This window comes from Alligator sinensis, unplaced genomic scaffold (genome assembly GCF_000455745.1).
Source record: "Alligator sinensis unplaced genomic scaffold, ASM45574v1 scaffold1226_1, whole genome shotgun sequence".
Taxonomy (NCBI): Eukaryota; Metazoa; Chordata; order Crocodylia; family Alligatoridae; genus Alligator; species Alligator sinensis.
The window spans coordinates 403,302-417,903 of NW_005842447.1; the positions used below are offsets into that span (position 1 = coordinate 403,302).

Genomic DNA, 14,602 nt, shown 5'->3' on the forward strand with positions numbered 1-14,602 from the left:
CGACCCACCCCTCTTTCCTGCCTATGCAGGGGGTCGGACTCAATGATCTATTGAGGTCCCTTCCGACCCTAACATCTATGAATCTATATGAATCTATGAATCTTAACTGCACGGCTGACCTGGCCCTACACTCTGAATGCTCTAACCCCTCTTCCATTAGCACAACCCTCCTAAACCAGAAGGGTCACACATGCAGCCTGCAGGCTACATCTGGCCTGCAGGGCTCCTAGAAAGGCCAGCATAAGTGAGGACAGAGCTTGGTACCACCTCTAAAGCCCCTCAGGGGGTACATGTTGGCCAGTGATGTAACAGGGCAGCTGGGTACCTGGGACAACGACGATGCACAGGGCAGCAGTGACATCTGGCTACTGGCACCTCGGAAGCAGCTGCCATCTTTCTCCTTCCCCTTCCTCAAAAGGGCACCTGGGGCTGCTGCCCTATTAGTGATGGCAACTGGTGGGGCAAGGGGGAGGGGGCACAGGTGACAGCTATGTTATGTTCCATGCTGCTGCTTCCCCTGCTGCTGCTGCGACATACCCCACTGCCACTGGGTCCATATCCAGTCCACAAGGAGACCCGTGGTCTGTATCTGGCCTGTGTGGAGTCCCACAGTTTGAAGGTGGACCAGAAGGCAGGTGAGTTTGACACCCCTGCTGTAACCCATTGCGAGTAAGCTTTTAGCTTAGGCTAGCAGCTACAGTTAAAGGTATAAACTTTCATGTCAGCCCAGCCCAGCAACATAACTGCCCTGCAGTGACAATGCAGGCCAGTCTAAGTCCTGATGTCTTTAGCCTGCCAGTCCCACCCCCTGACCAGTGCCACCTGGGCTATGTTTTTATGCTTAGCTCTTTTTTTGTGCATTGGAAGTTACCACTTTAACCTTGTGTTTGTCTTCTCCATTTCTACTCCATGGCATAGGCGTTTCAAGAGAGATGTCATGCCAGAAATCCACCTCCAGCTCAGCAGAGGCTGACAACAGCCCTCCTGGTAAGGCTGTGTAAAGAATACCAGTGAACCCTAGCATTTGGGAAATGTACCCAAAAGACATTTCTATGTTGGGTGGAGAGGGGAAAAAACAGACAGAAACGTCAGTCAGGTTTGCTACAAATCACTGCGGTTTGCAGACTGAATTCCTTAATGATGTGCCCATTACAAGTTTTTACTGCCAAATGCTGTTTGCTTTCGCCTTCAGAGCTGTCTGCCTTAAGAATGAACAACATGGCTCGCAATGTTATTTACTTCAAGCATTTGATCTTTTGTCACTGCCACAGACAGCAGCTCCACGCCTGGGCTGGGAGGAGGCAGGGAGAGAGCACGCAAGCCTGCACACAAGTTCAGAGGGCAACACAGCTTTATGCATCACTAAGAAAGTCCACTGTAGGACATGCCAGATCTCTATCCCAGCGAGAGCTAGCACTGGTACTCGGGGCAGGCGTGGGGCTCTCCACCCATGACAGCTGGCCAGACCTAACTCTGCAGCAGGACGTGCCCTTAGGGCAGAATTATGGTCCTTACAGACTTGCTTTTGGTCACTGTGGTTGGGCAGGTGGAACTCAGGGCAGAATTTAGCTTTTGATATGAGCAAATAGTGTAAACTACTCTTTTTAGAGGCTATGGGAACTGTGTGTATAGAGAGAGCAAGAGAATTGTTAGATGTGGTAAAATTAAAATACATCCCACCTGAAAGGATAAAGGATATTAAGCTGAGTAGCTCAAATAAGATACAATGTGTGAACGAGAACAGCATTTGGAGCTATCTTATTATAGGGGGACAAAACTGAAAGGGCTAATTATCTCCATGGTTCAGGGTAGAACCAGGGATCAGGAAGGAAATCTTCCAGGGGTGTTATGAAACCAAAGCAGCTGTGCTCTAAGGTTAATGTGGATGCTCCCAAATAGCCCATTGCAACATAACTCCTAAATAACAAATACTTGTGGTCTGGCAGAAAGCAATGGGAAGTGGCTAAATTTCCCTTTACAAAGGTCTCCCTTCATTGAGTTAGCTGAGTGTCAAGTATGCCCTGCATGGGAGAAATCTGTACCTGCTAAGGACCTTGACCCCACCCTGAACGATAGCTGCCAATGCCTCACAGGCTGTCTGACACCTACCAGCCTAACCAGTGGGCACCTGCTGGCTGGCATTGCTCCACCTGACATCAGAAGAGCAGTGGTCAGTAGGACACAATGATCAAGACAAACTGAAGATGAGAGACACCTGCTGCACGACCATCCCACAGCACACAAACACCTGAAGTCATGCACCAGCTTCCTCATCAGCACCCAACCTCTCAATGCCACAGCCAAGGAGACACAACTACAGATGTGGAACCAGAGGCTGAAGAAAATACCTGATAGTGAAAAAATGGACATTCCAGCGACCCAGTCCTTACCACCAGGGGCTGATGAACCACGGCAAAGGTGGCAATGTTTGAACTGCCTACGTACCGGGGGTTGGATGCTCCAAAGAACTAATGAAGAAGTGGGGCTATACCACTGGTTCAACCACCTGTGACTGTGGCACAGAGCCTCAGACTGTGCAACATCTGCTGCAGAGCCCACTGCTTGGAGACACATGTACAATGAAAGATCTTGCAAAGCAGAATAAGTGAGCACGAGCCCGCTTAACAAGATGGCCAAATGTGGTGTGGAGAACGCAGAAGAAGCAGCAGCAGAAGAAGAACAACTCACAGTTAAAGAGCAAAATAAAACACTGCTGTGAACCAGCCCTTAAGTCTGCTTCACTGTCATGCTGGTGTTTACCTGATTTTGTGACAGCATTAGACAGTGGGGTAGAATCTGGATAAGAAACTGTCACCTGTGTTACACTGCACCTTTTGAATTGCATGTTCGAGACAGGTGTTGAGCAGGTTGACTAGCACTCTTGCAGTTGGGACTTTCGTCCTCCCTGAACCTGAGGCATGAGATATTCCCTGGCTTACAGTTTAACTCGGATGAATACCAGCACTCAGTGAACTATTTCAAGTGTCATGTAACTGGCTGTCTAATTATTTTAATTGGCATGTAATTGTCTGGCAAAGCTCATCAACATCCAGGTAGGCTTAAGGTGAATGTCATAAGCAACGGGCACCAAGATGAATGTCGTACAGGTGACAGAAGTACATGAGTTCTTGTCTTGAGCAATAGCATCTGATGACTTCAAACTGGGTTGGGAAGCCATTTACTTGTGAAAATGAATATCACTGTATTCAAACTGAAAGTAGCTCCATAAAAGCACACATAGCACAGGAAAGCTGAATTCATTTTTTAAAGCAGAAGCTCAAGAAACCTTAATTCTATAAAATTATATTGTTCTTCCATGGGGCTGAGAATCGGAAACCGGGTTCACTCCTATGAAATACCCAGTACACCCTATTCTCAGGTCATCCTGCCATGCCACATCACGCCTACTCAGAATCCATTTGCACTGTGATCCTTTTTGAAGAGCTTTAAACATCAAGCTCATCCCAAGACATAGTTTTGATAGTATGACTTTTTGATTTGTAGCCTATTAGCTAATCTATGTCAGATGCTTTTGTAAACTCTATTTAGGGTAACAGAATGTTTTAAGTGGTTTGGGGGTTTTTTTGGTTTTAGTATTAGCTTATACATACTTTTGCTTGACATTATTTTTAATGGATTCTGGTGGTTGCCCAGAAGTCAGAGATGGGAATGCTCTATTTAACAATTCAGCCCATCTCCAGCCAAATGCAGGATCATCCTAAGGTTACAGCCACAATAATCTCTTTTCTGGTAGTAGATAAGGATTTCACATTTGTTCACCTTACTATATGAGGACACCCGCAGAGTTAGATATGTTTTTATGTTAACCACCCACTGGTTTTCTACAGCTCTAGTTTGTTTTTTGCTGACAGGAAACATTCATGTCATTCCCACTGTTCAACCTTTATTCATTCTGTACACAGAAATCCTCCATTTGCTTCCAAATCTAGTCCTGTTTTTTTCTGGATATTGTTTACATCACATATCTGTCCTTAGAAATGTCACTCACTTTGATTAAATGAATCTTATGGCTATTAAAGCTTCCTTACACGGCTTGGTCTTGTCTCTCATGTTGGGTCTCTAGGCTGCCTTGGGTTCCATATGTAGGCCTGGGATGCTGCGAGAATGGAATTTATTAAACAAGAAGCTACAACCTTCAAGTTCTTAGTGAAATACGTAGAGTGCCAGAGCATTACCATGAGGACACTGCTACAACACAATGAAAAAGCTTTCTCTAACGACACATTCGCCCTGATCATTACACCTTCCTTCTGACCCCTTGCTCAATTTCTCAATTAACAAAAACTAGCCCCCAACAATCAGTGCAGTCAGAAGGGTGTTCTAGGTCCATAGCTGGATAATACTTTTGGCTGTTTAACAAAGATGGATCTTGGAAGTCTTCTGTAGTTTTCTACTGATTACAATAGCAAGATGGCAAACCTGTGGCACTGATGAGGTACAAAGATAGGCTTAATAGCCTTAATATATGTGAAACATTATAGTTCCTGTGGCCTCAGACAGAAATGTATATCTTCAAGACGCAAATATGCAAAGCCTCAATTAAAGCTTCGAAGAGAGGTTGATAATCTTGTCTAAAGATTAAGGTTCAGGAGAGGTGCTCGAATACGTAAAAAGAAACAACCCATCAAGCAAATACAAGCATTTCCCAAACAGAAAGAAATGGTTCCTACCTGAGAACTCGTCCTCTGCTAAGTTACATTTTGTGGCCCCGCTCGCAGTGACTGGAATAAAATGAACTTGTTTCCCAGAAAGCATCTTCCTCTGCTGCTCTGATAAACTAGTAACAGCAGATGCTCTGAGAGGCTTTCAGGTGACTAATCTGCTTGTCGTGTGATCAATGATGAATGGCTACGGTAAGAAGATTATGAGGGCTGTTGGCTACCCAACATAGACACTTATGGGGGGAGGCTGTGTAAATAAATACTGACATGAATGGAGGTGGAGAGAAAAGGGAGCAAAAACGAAGTTGGTGTCAAAGGACAGAAGTGGTGTAGGAAGCACAAACAAGAGCAGTAGATCTCGTGCACAGTAGGGCTGTGAGAAGCTTTGGTAGCCAATTCGATTTGGAGGAGATTCGGCTGGATTCGGGAGGCAAATTTCTGAAACCAGATTGAATTGGGAGACCTATTAAAAGGTCCAAATCGAATCGGCAGCCCCCGAATAGATTTGGAAGCCTCCAATTTGATTCGGAGATTCAGGTGGTCCCTGCTCGCTGCCGCAGGGAGATGGACCCAGGCTCCGTGCCAGTAAGTAGGGAGCGAGGGGGCTAAGGAGGGGGGAGGGGACCATGGGGGAACCCCCACCCAGCCCCAGCTTGCTCCCCCAGCCCCCCCTCATTGCGCAGGTGCAACGTGGCTCGACAGGGTGCCACAGGGCTCTGCGCACTGTCTGGGAGCTGGGGCCACTCAAGCTGAGTGCTGCTGGGCTCCGGGAGACTGCTGTAGCCGCCTCAGTTCTGGGACAGTTCCTGGCATTGTGCTGAGCTGTGCTGCACCCGCACGATGTGACAGCTGCTGCATGGGTGCCAGGCAGGGGGGGGCGATCCCCGCTGTGTGGAGGGGGCTCTGCCATGAACGCCCAGAGGTCCCTGATCGCTGCTGCTGCAGCCAGTGAGTGCAGAGCCTTGGAGCTGTGCAGAGCTCTGATAGCCGATTCAATTCAGAGGAGACTCGGCCCAATTCGGCAGCTGAATCTCCAAATCTGAACTGGCCGAATCGAATCGGGACAGTGACTTGAATCACCAAATCAAATCACTGTCCCTCTGAATTGGCTGAATCTGAAGCCGAAATGAATACGTGCTGCTTTGCACAGGCCTAGTGCATGGTGTTTGCTGAGCCAGAGAGGCAGTTTTACAGAAGCAGACTCTGCTGGGTGAAAGCACCGGGAAGAGAAGGGTATCTGTGAAACGATGGGTGGTACCAATAGAATGGTGAGAATCCTGTTGAAACTAAACCTCAAGCCTGCACTTATGCAGCTGTCGTTGTCTAGAGAAGATGTCTTCAGTGCTGAAATTGAGGTGTTGATGCTGCTGCCTAGCAGGAGGGTAATGGGAAATCCAGCGGAAGACAGTGGGCGTGTCTACATGTGCCGATTTAAGGCGTTAAGTTGGCCATTTTTAAGGTGCATTAAGGGTGCAGGTCTACACGTGCGCGCCCTTAATGCACCTTAAAAATGGCAACTTTAGGTTATATGTGGCTAAATTTGATACTTGCAAAAACAGGTATCAGATTTAGGTATGAATAGGTAAAGTGCCTTAATGCACACATAAACGCGCTAAGACGCATTAATGCTGTGCATGACAACTGACTTGAGACTAACTTTAGTCCCAAGTCAGTCCGCACACTACTTTAATGCGTCTTAGCACGTGCACATGTAGATGCATGCGTAAATCACCTTAATGTGCCTTAGGCAAATGTGCATTAAGTTTAAGTGCATGTAAAAGCATGTGTAGACACACCCAGTAGGTCATATATTGACAGACTTGCCCACAAGCTGGAAAGGGACTTCCCTGGTAATCAAGCCTGGTTACTCTAGCTTGTAAAGCTTCTTCACAGTACAAAATTACTTCCTACTATGTTAATCACCCAAAAATGTAAAACCCTTGTGCCAGGTGTTATCTTCAGCCACAAGTCTCTGTGTTAGTAGCACTAGTACTCTGCCATAGTTTCTTCACCTACCAGCATGATTGGTCAGTGAATAAGTGCTCCTGCCATACCTCACTTCCTACCTCTTTCTCCTCTGGTGCACCCAAGCACAGTTTGCTGTCTGTGCATAAAGTCCTGAGCCCAGGGATGCACCTGGTGGGTCCCATGAGGGGCTGCTGAGTATTGAGACCACTGGCTAGCAGGCTAACCAATATGGTCTAATTGCTTTCTTGTCTCTCTCTGGCTGGTCTACGTTCATCTGCTGGTTTATACTTAGGTCATAAGCTCTTTAGGCCTTGAAGGACTGTTTTTGTGCTCTGTGTCTGAACAGCACCTGGCAGAGTGGACCTCCTAGTCACTACGGTAAAACAAATTCATGATAATATGTGAAATAATAAGATGCAACTACATGCCCCATTTAGAGCTGTTCATCTTGCAATTGAGGACAGTATCCACAACTCACAAAAGAAAAACAGGCTCCCTTATATTCATACAGTGATTCAAAGGGCTTCACACCATTTCAATTTACTTGAAATAGATACCAGGAAACTCAAGAAAGTAATTTATACACAGCTTTTCCCTTATCAGTCATTGCTTTCTGCTTGTAACCACAGTAAATGTATTCTGGGTGATCTGAATGCATGTGGTATTATAAATTCAGACTCTCCATTAAGAAGATGGGAATTTTTAGAACTTGGGTGCCCAGTTTTATGTGAAAATGCCTATATATTAGGTTTTATGCAAAATGACTGCAGCTCAATGTGCTAAGCAGGTCATTATTGCCTTTTAAGTATACAATCAGCCAATCGGAATATACAATTGCACTAATTACACAAGCAAATCATGCATGCAATTGCAAACACATTTTGTTTACCTAACTTTTTGAAAATGTCAGCACCAAATATGAACAACAAAACCTCGACAACCCAATGTAATGACAGGCATTGCTCAAGTCTGAATAATCAAGGAATTTTCAATAAATTGCAGCGGGAAATGACTGTGCTCCAGAGAATAGGGACGTCTGACATTCAAAGTTTAAATAATTGGGGCTATGCTGTTCCAACACATCTGTTTTCCTCATATAACAATAAGTTAACAAAGCACTCTATGTAGTGCATTCCTTTGGCGGTCTAAGTCAGAAGAGATTTGTGTGCTGAAAAGATCTGTCAGACCTGCTGCCCATGTCATAATTCCAATCCCATTCCAGCGCTCCAATACCAAAGTCAATGGCTGTAAGGGCCTTTAGGAATCCCCAAATCAAGTTAATTCCATCACCAGATTTATTGTTCCATCTGGATTCCACTCCTGGTTCTGCCCCATACTTCCTGTCCAACCTTGGGCAAGTTGTTTCCTTCAGTTTTACCATCTGTAAAATGGCGACGATATTTTCCAACCTTACCTGGGTAATGGTAGGATTGATTAATTCATGCCTGTAAACTAAGTGTAGCAAATTTATCACGTGGATGATGCAGTTGGAGTTGCCCAATGCAGCAAGGTGCTAAGAGCCTCCTATGAAATGTTGATGGCCTTTAGTTGAGATTGTTACAGAAGATGCTTCATATCACACAGGTTTGGACCCTATATTATATTAAGAAAGTAATAACCCAAGCAGGTTGTCGTGGTCCTGATTCAGAGTATACTGAAGTCAATAGAAGATTTGGATTAGAAGTCTTTTAACCCTATGCAACTCTGAGGAATTACTTTCCCACACTGATTCCACAATATGAAATCACCACCAGCAGTAACAAGGCAATAGAAGTAATAATGTGTGGCAAAGCAATGGAATACCAAATGAAGTCTGAAGGGACAAAGTCTTTACCACTATTACAACCTGTTTAGCTTATGGTACTTGCCATACATTCACTATTTCACATTTGATCTAACAGCACATTAAAAGTAGACTTGTTTTAATGCAGAATTTGCCACTCACTTTAAATGCTGCTCAAAAGATACCTTTATGGGAGTTGTTTAAAAGCCTTTGGTTTAATTCTGAATTTATTTCCTTTAAAAACTCAAATAAAAAAGAGCTTTTAGGATGTTTGGACAAAGCTGTGCTGCAGTCTCAAGACATATCACTTCAGGTAGACCTCCCAAATGGACAGCAGCAGACATTGTTAGTTCCTTCATGAGATCTCTGACTCATTACAATACCTCAGCCAAAATGGTAATGAAGAGTGTAATTTAGTTCCAGGCAGATTCAGGAATATGGCCACGGTCCAGGATAGCAAGTCAGAGGTGTGGTGATCACAGGGTTCAGTAAATCCAGGCATACAATGAATGAGAACAACTAATAACAGAGAACTTAATCGTGGAGCAGTAGGCAACCTCTACAGACCCTTTATCTATTTCTGACTACCTAACTGCTACCAGCAAAGTGAGGGACCATCTCCCAATTTCCAACTCCTTTAGTATCTGGTTATGGAGTACTTGCAAATTATAAATTCTATCAGTACAAGGGGAAAGCAGAATTATTTCCATTGGTGTCAGACTGATGTAGATATTAACCAGGGAACTTGGATTCCCTCTCCAACTTGAATTGAACCGAACATAGATTGTCCATGGCCAATAATGATTTGGGGTTGAAAAGAAAAACGACAACAGCCTGAATTTCAGAGGCATCGAACACCAGCAACTCCCATGGAAGCTAGTGCTTGGCCCAGAGGAAAATTGAGCCAAGAACCCTCAGTTCCCTTACATGTAGAAGAGGGAAGTTATCAACAACTCACCTCGACGAAGCACCTGGGGAGCCTTTGGTGAGAAGTTGTATTATTTGTTTTGACACCTGTGTTTGTGGTATGATCAAGTAGACTGCTGCATTATGCTTGAGGAACAGGTCTACTTAGTCTCCCTGCTGACCTCATGTCTGCTGAGCATGAAATAAGTCCCACCTACACCACAGACCAATGATTAAGCAGTGCAAACAGCTCAGAAAAGCTGTGTATGTGCCCCAGAGAAGTGTCCAACCTCTATGTCAAGTTCACCCAAGGAACCTTGTCTGCCTATGTCCTTAGACCAACACGGCTACAACCTACACCCCTGCAACCTCTATGTCAGCCTTTCAAGGTGAAGGGACAGCAACTTGTACAGACACAAGGGCAACTTGTGATGCCATCCCTCTACTCCATGTCTCTTCTGTTCGGGTCACCACTCTCCTCACTGATATTACACATTATATCACTGTAAGCCAGGCATATGCAGAAACCTGAGCAGCAGCACTCATTACACCCCAGTGCTTTCTCATCTGAGTGGGTCATGACAAATATTCATTCCAACACGCTAAACATTATTGTACACTTTGGAATCTCGACGCCCTACTTCCCCTTCAGAACATTTTCTCCAATTTGTGAGAACAGAACTACCCAACGATGGCTTCCACGCACTACTGAATGCATCTCTGGGTATGGCAGCATGGGAGGCAAGAAATGAGGAAGAACAAGGACAAATCCTAGTAAATCCTGCGGTATTATTGAAATATGCACCTTTGACAGTGACTTGAGCACTACAGGATGCCCGTCCTGCGCTGTTTTCTGCCAGACAGGTATAAATACCATCATCTTCTGGTAAGGCATCCTGGACGGTCAGTTTTGCAACCCCCTCTTCGAAAGTGGAATGGGCGTACTGGATTGGTTGGTCTGCAGACATGAAAAAAGAGAACTTTTCTTAGTATACCATGTTCAGCTGGCCATGAGTTCCAGGAACACCAATCAATTTTAATGCACATTTCAACTTCAACAGCTGTAAAAGAGTTGTAAATAAGCCAAATTCTGCTCTCGGGTACATCGATACAGCTCCCCACTGATTACAAAAGAAACATCCCAAGTGGATCTTGAGGCAGAAAGTGAATTTTAGATTGCTGCTGTCCACACTCAAGCAAAACCACCACTGACTTCTTTATTTTGGGCAGTAGTGCGGACAGGAGGATTTGGTTTTGTATCTTTGAAAACTATTCAGATTCAGGTGGATAAGAAATGAGGGATGATTGTTTGCCTAAACAACTGTATTCACCTGTGCCCATAGTCTACTAGTCTGAAACTAAATATGCTAGGTGCTAGTACTGCCATCTATGCATGCTATTTTAGACTGTAATTTCTTTGGGGCAGGGATTATCTTTGAAGTTACTGAAATTTAATGCAATCCAAGGCAAGGAGCAAAAACCATGAAAAAGCTTGAAGAAACTGACTCAGGAAGGTAAAGCCAATCTATACCAAAGGATGCATAGTTTGGTTACTGAAAAACTCCAGCCTGAGCTGTAAGAGAAAGCTTGACTTACTCAGCTATTTTTCTGCCAACTGGTTCCCCTGAGCAGATAGTGGACGTGGTAGTAGACCAGATAAAGCTGCTTTAATATTCTTTCAGAAAGTGAATCAAGTCCCAGGCTTCCTTTTTGCAGTGCTATTGCAATTTGTTTCCCTGGGTATTAAATAGTTTCTGGTACTGGCTCACCAATGGTGATTTTTCCAGTATAGATGAGAGCTCAGGAGGCCCTGACAGCTGTGTAAACAGCAAGTTGGGAGTAGCTTGGGAGCACACCTAATGGAGGATACGTGGAACTATAAAAACAAGATTGGGCCTAATTGGATAATAAAAAGTTCAAGTGGACAAAATGGTGGGAAATATCCTCCCAGGAACAGAACATTGTGATTTAAAGTTAGTCAAGGCAGAATGGAAGCTTGTAGGAGCCCTGCACTCAGCCCAGTCAGCATGAACTGGATGCTGTCGCAGGCTCTCCTAATCTCTGGTTTCTAAGACAGACAGTAACAGCAGACAAATTCGCTATCATACTCTTATTGCCACTGGAAGACTGAAATTTTGCTTTATAGAACTTATTTTGCTAAGCAAATCCCAAGCCGGATGGTCTCGATCCATAATTTTGTCTCGTGAATTGCCACCTTGTCAAGGGAGTAATTTTCTATCTCTTGCAAAGTTGGAGATGAGCCCTTACCACCTAAAACCTAACTTCACAAAACACATGCTCCTACTGCTTTTCCCCTGTCCTCCCTCCCACTTTGTTTGTAACATTGCTGCATCTTGTCGTGACAATAAGGTTCAGCCCTGCATTTAAACAGACTGCCATGCCATTGAGTTCAAAGAGGTTCATGCGGGGTTGAGGGCCAGGATAGCAAACCCTTGGGAGGCAGGACCTGGTTCTGCACAGCACTTGGGACAAAAGGGAGCTAGGTTGCTCCAAGGTACTGTTACTATAGAAATAATAATAATTCCCATGTCAGAAGAGAGCATGCTTAAATTTAACTCAGGCTACAAGCTGCCTTATCAAGAACAGTATGGTGCCTCATTTTTCTGGCATAAATAAGCAAGAGGGCAATGTAAATATTCCATATGCTAAAGAAAAAAGTTTTTTTTTTGCCACATTATCTGAATCAAGCCTATTTGTCAGGTCAGCTCTCTCCTTCAAGTCTTAACAACAGAACCCTGACTTACTGTCTGGTTTCACAGCACTACTTGCCATTTCATCAGACCAGGGCACAGAACAATAATGCATCTGCCCAGGGGAACAAACACCGGCCAGATTCTAACTTATGTTCTTTGCATCACCTAATAAAAACAATTCTTCCAGGACTGAAATGTTCCCCTCTCTAAGGACATAACATTCAAATCCCCATGACAGTTTGGCAGCAGGAGCAATAACAAAAAAAAAAATACCTTACTGCTGGCACTTTATGCCAAAAGAAAGGAAATTTTCCCTCTGACTACATATTTAAAGCTGTTTGGACGGATAGGAAAGCTGTTCTGCACTTTTGAGAACTCTTCTGCTGAACGGCTGAGGTCACATTCTTTTTTAAACCCATCAAAATGAGATTCAACTTGGGGAAAATGGATAAACAATATGAAAAGCAGTGAGAGGGAGATACTTGGAACGCAGAGGCATTGGTTATACAACAGCAGATAGAAGCTAGCAAAAGGAATATCCAAAAGAAAGGAAGCTAAAGCAATTCTGACTATATACATAAGTAACATGAGTATAGTCAAAGAGGGAGAAAATTCTCCATCACAGAGCACTGAAACATAATTGCACAGATCCACTGACCTCAATACTGGGAAGTTCATAGTAAATTGGTGGGATTTTGGAGAAAAGCAACTAAAATAATTCAAGGGCTGTAGAGTACTGATTTACAAAAGAATCCAATAGATCTTGCATAGAGACATAGTTATGATTCTCCCCGTTTGCAGTGATCACTGAGTTCAATAAATAGAGGCATACAATGAATGTGAAGAACTAACAACAAAACTTTATTAGGAAGCAGTAGGTAGCCTCTGCAGGCTCTTGGTCTAACTCACTAGGTACTTAACAAAGGGGTCATATCCCAATTACCACTTTCTCAGTCTCCTTAGTTAGGAAGCATCTTTAAATTACAACTTCTATCTCCACATCAGTAGCCAAGCAATGAGCAGAGAGAATGCTAAGGGACTGGGGTGGCACAAGGCAGCATTGCTAAATGTGACAGAGTTCAGTAAAAGACAAACATTTTAGAGTGAAGAAAAAAGGAAAACTTCCTGGAGGTGGAAGAGGACATCCCCAAAGGAATTATCGGAAGCCTTAAATCCTTTAAAACTTTACCGGATAAAATATAATCACAGTCAGGCTGCAGGCAACAAATGCAAGTCAGCAACGTGACATTATCACAAAAAGGCAAATTCAAATTTGGGTTGCATTCACAAACCTTTTCTGTGCAAAATATGGGAGGTCAGAGTACCACTCTGCCTTAAACTGGCTAGGCCTTTGCTGGGGCACTGAATCATGTTTTAGCCACTGATTTTTAAGAAAGTTGAAGAGAAATTGGAGGGGCCATGAATAAACAGAAAAGATGATAATGGGGTTGGAATTTTAGGCATGAAGGAACTAATTATGCTTAGTTTGATGAAAAGGAGGTTATAGGGGCACACAATAGCAGCTTTCCAATATTTGAATAGCTGCCATATGGAAGATGGGGAAGCATTAAGGTCCCTGTTTTTCTATAGAACATATAGTTTTATAGAAAAATTGGTCTGTAAGGGACCTTGAAAGATCATGTAGTCCAGCCCCTTCTTTAAGGCAGGGTCTGCCTTAAAAACACCTGCTTTAGAGCAGTAGTAAGAGATGGAAGAGAGAGAGGGCTCTAGGAAACTGGACTTCTGACGTGCACCTGTGTGTGCCACATGTGTGAACTGGAGCCACATGCGTCTCCCTGCAGGTGCTGAGAAGCTATTACAGACAGATTTAGTTCATGGTATCTCAGTCTACAGATCTGGCTGACCTGAACCGGGGGTTCAATTGCTTGGAATAAAAAAGTACTAAACTTGCATAGAATTGCATATTATTTGGGCTGACAATGCAAGGAGTGCTGGATAGTTACAGGAATACTTACATGTGACACGGTTCATAAACCACTTGGAGTACTTTAGGTTTTAGTGAGCGTGAAGGGAAGAGATGGGCCAGAGAAAAGCCCCGATGAACTTGGATGGGGAACACTCACCACATCCTACACAGTCGAGAGAGCCCATCCTACACGTAGAGAGCCCAGCCAGAGCAGGGAGCAGGCTGATGTGCTTCCGCAGCGCGTGCTCCCTCCAGATTGGCGGACAGAACGCCAGGAGAAGTATGTCCAGCCCGGAGAGGGGCAGCTGAGTAAGGCCCACAGCTGGTGGGAGGGGGAGAAACCAGAGATCTTTTCCACCAAAGGTGTCCCACAGTCCCACTGCGGGGGGAAACAAGTGGACCCATGGAACAGGGTGGTCGGAGGCCACCAACAGAACCTGGGACACGCTGCACTGGAAAACTGTTCCAGGATCACTGGGAGGACACAGAAGTGGTGCAGGTAGGAGCCAGGACTGTGAGTCTTAAAGGGGCACTGTTCCTTTTTGAGTTCACCTTGTGTCCTTTTTCCTTTTCTTCCTTGTTTTTTGTTTTGTTTGTGGGATTGCCTCCTCCTCCCCCCCCC

At 44.4% G+C, this 14,602-nt stretch overlaps 1 protein-coding gene across 6 annotated transcripts in view; it reads right to left on the reverse strand.

Annotated features, from left to right (window-relative positions):
- MYLK (myosin light chain kinase) overlaps window positions 1-14,602 on the reverse strand; it is a 389,516-nt gene that overhangs the window by 148,787 nt on the left and 226,127 nt on the right. For all 6 annotated transcript variants that reach the window (XM_025212143.1, XM_006030459.3, XM_025212141.1 and 3 more), the window contains one exon: window positions 10,145-10,297. In XM_025212143.1, the coding sequence (XP_025067928.1) occupies window positions 10,145-10,297 (153 nt within the window). The remainder of the gene's footprint in view (window positions 1-10,144; window positions 10,298-14,602) is intronic.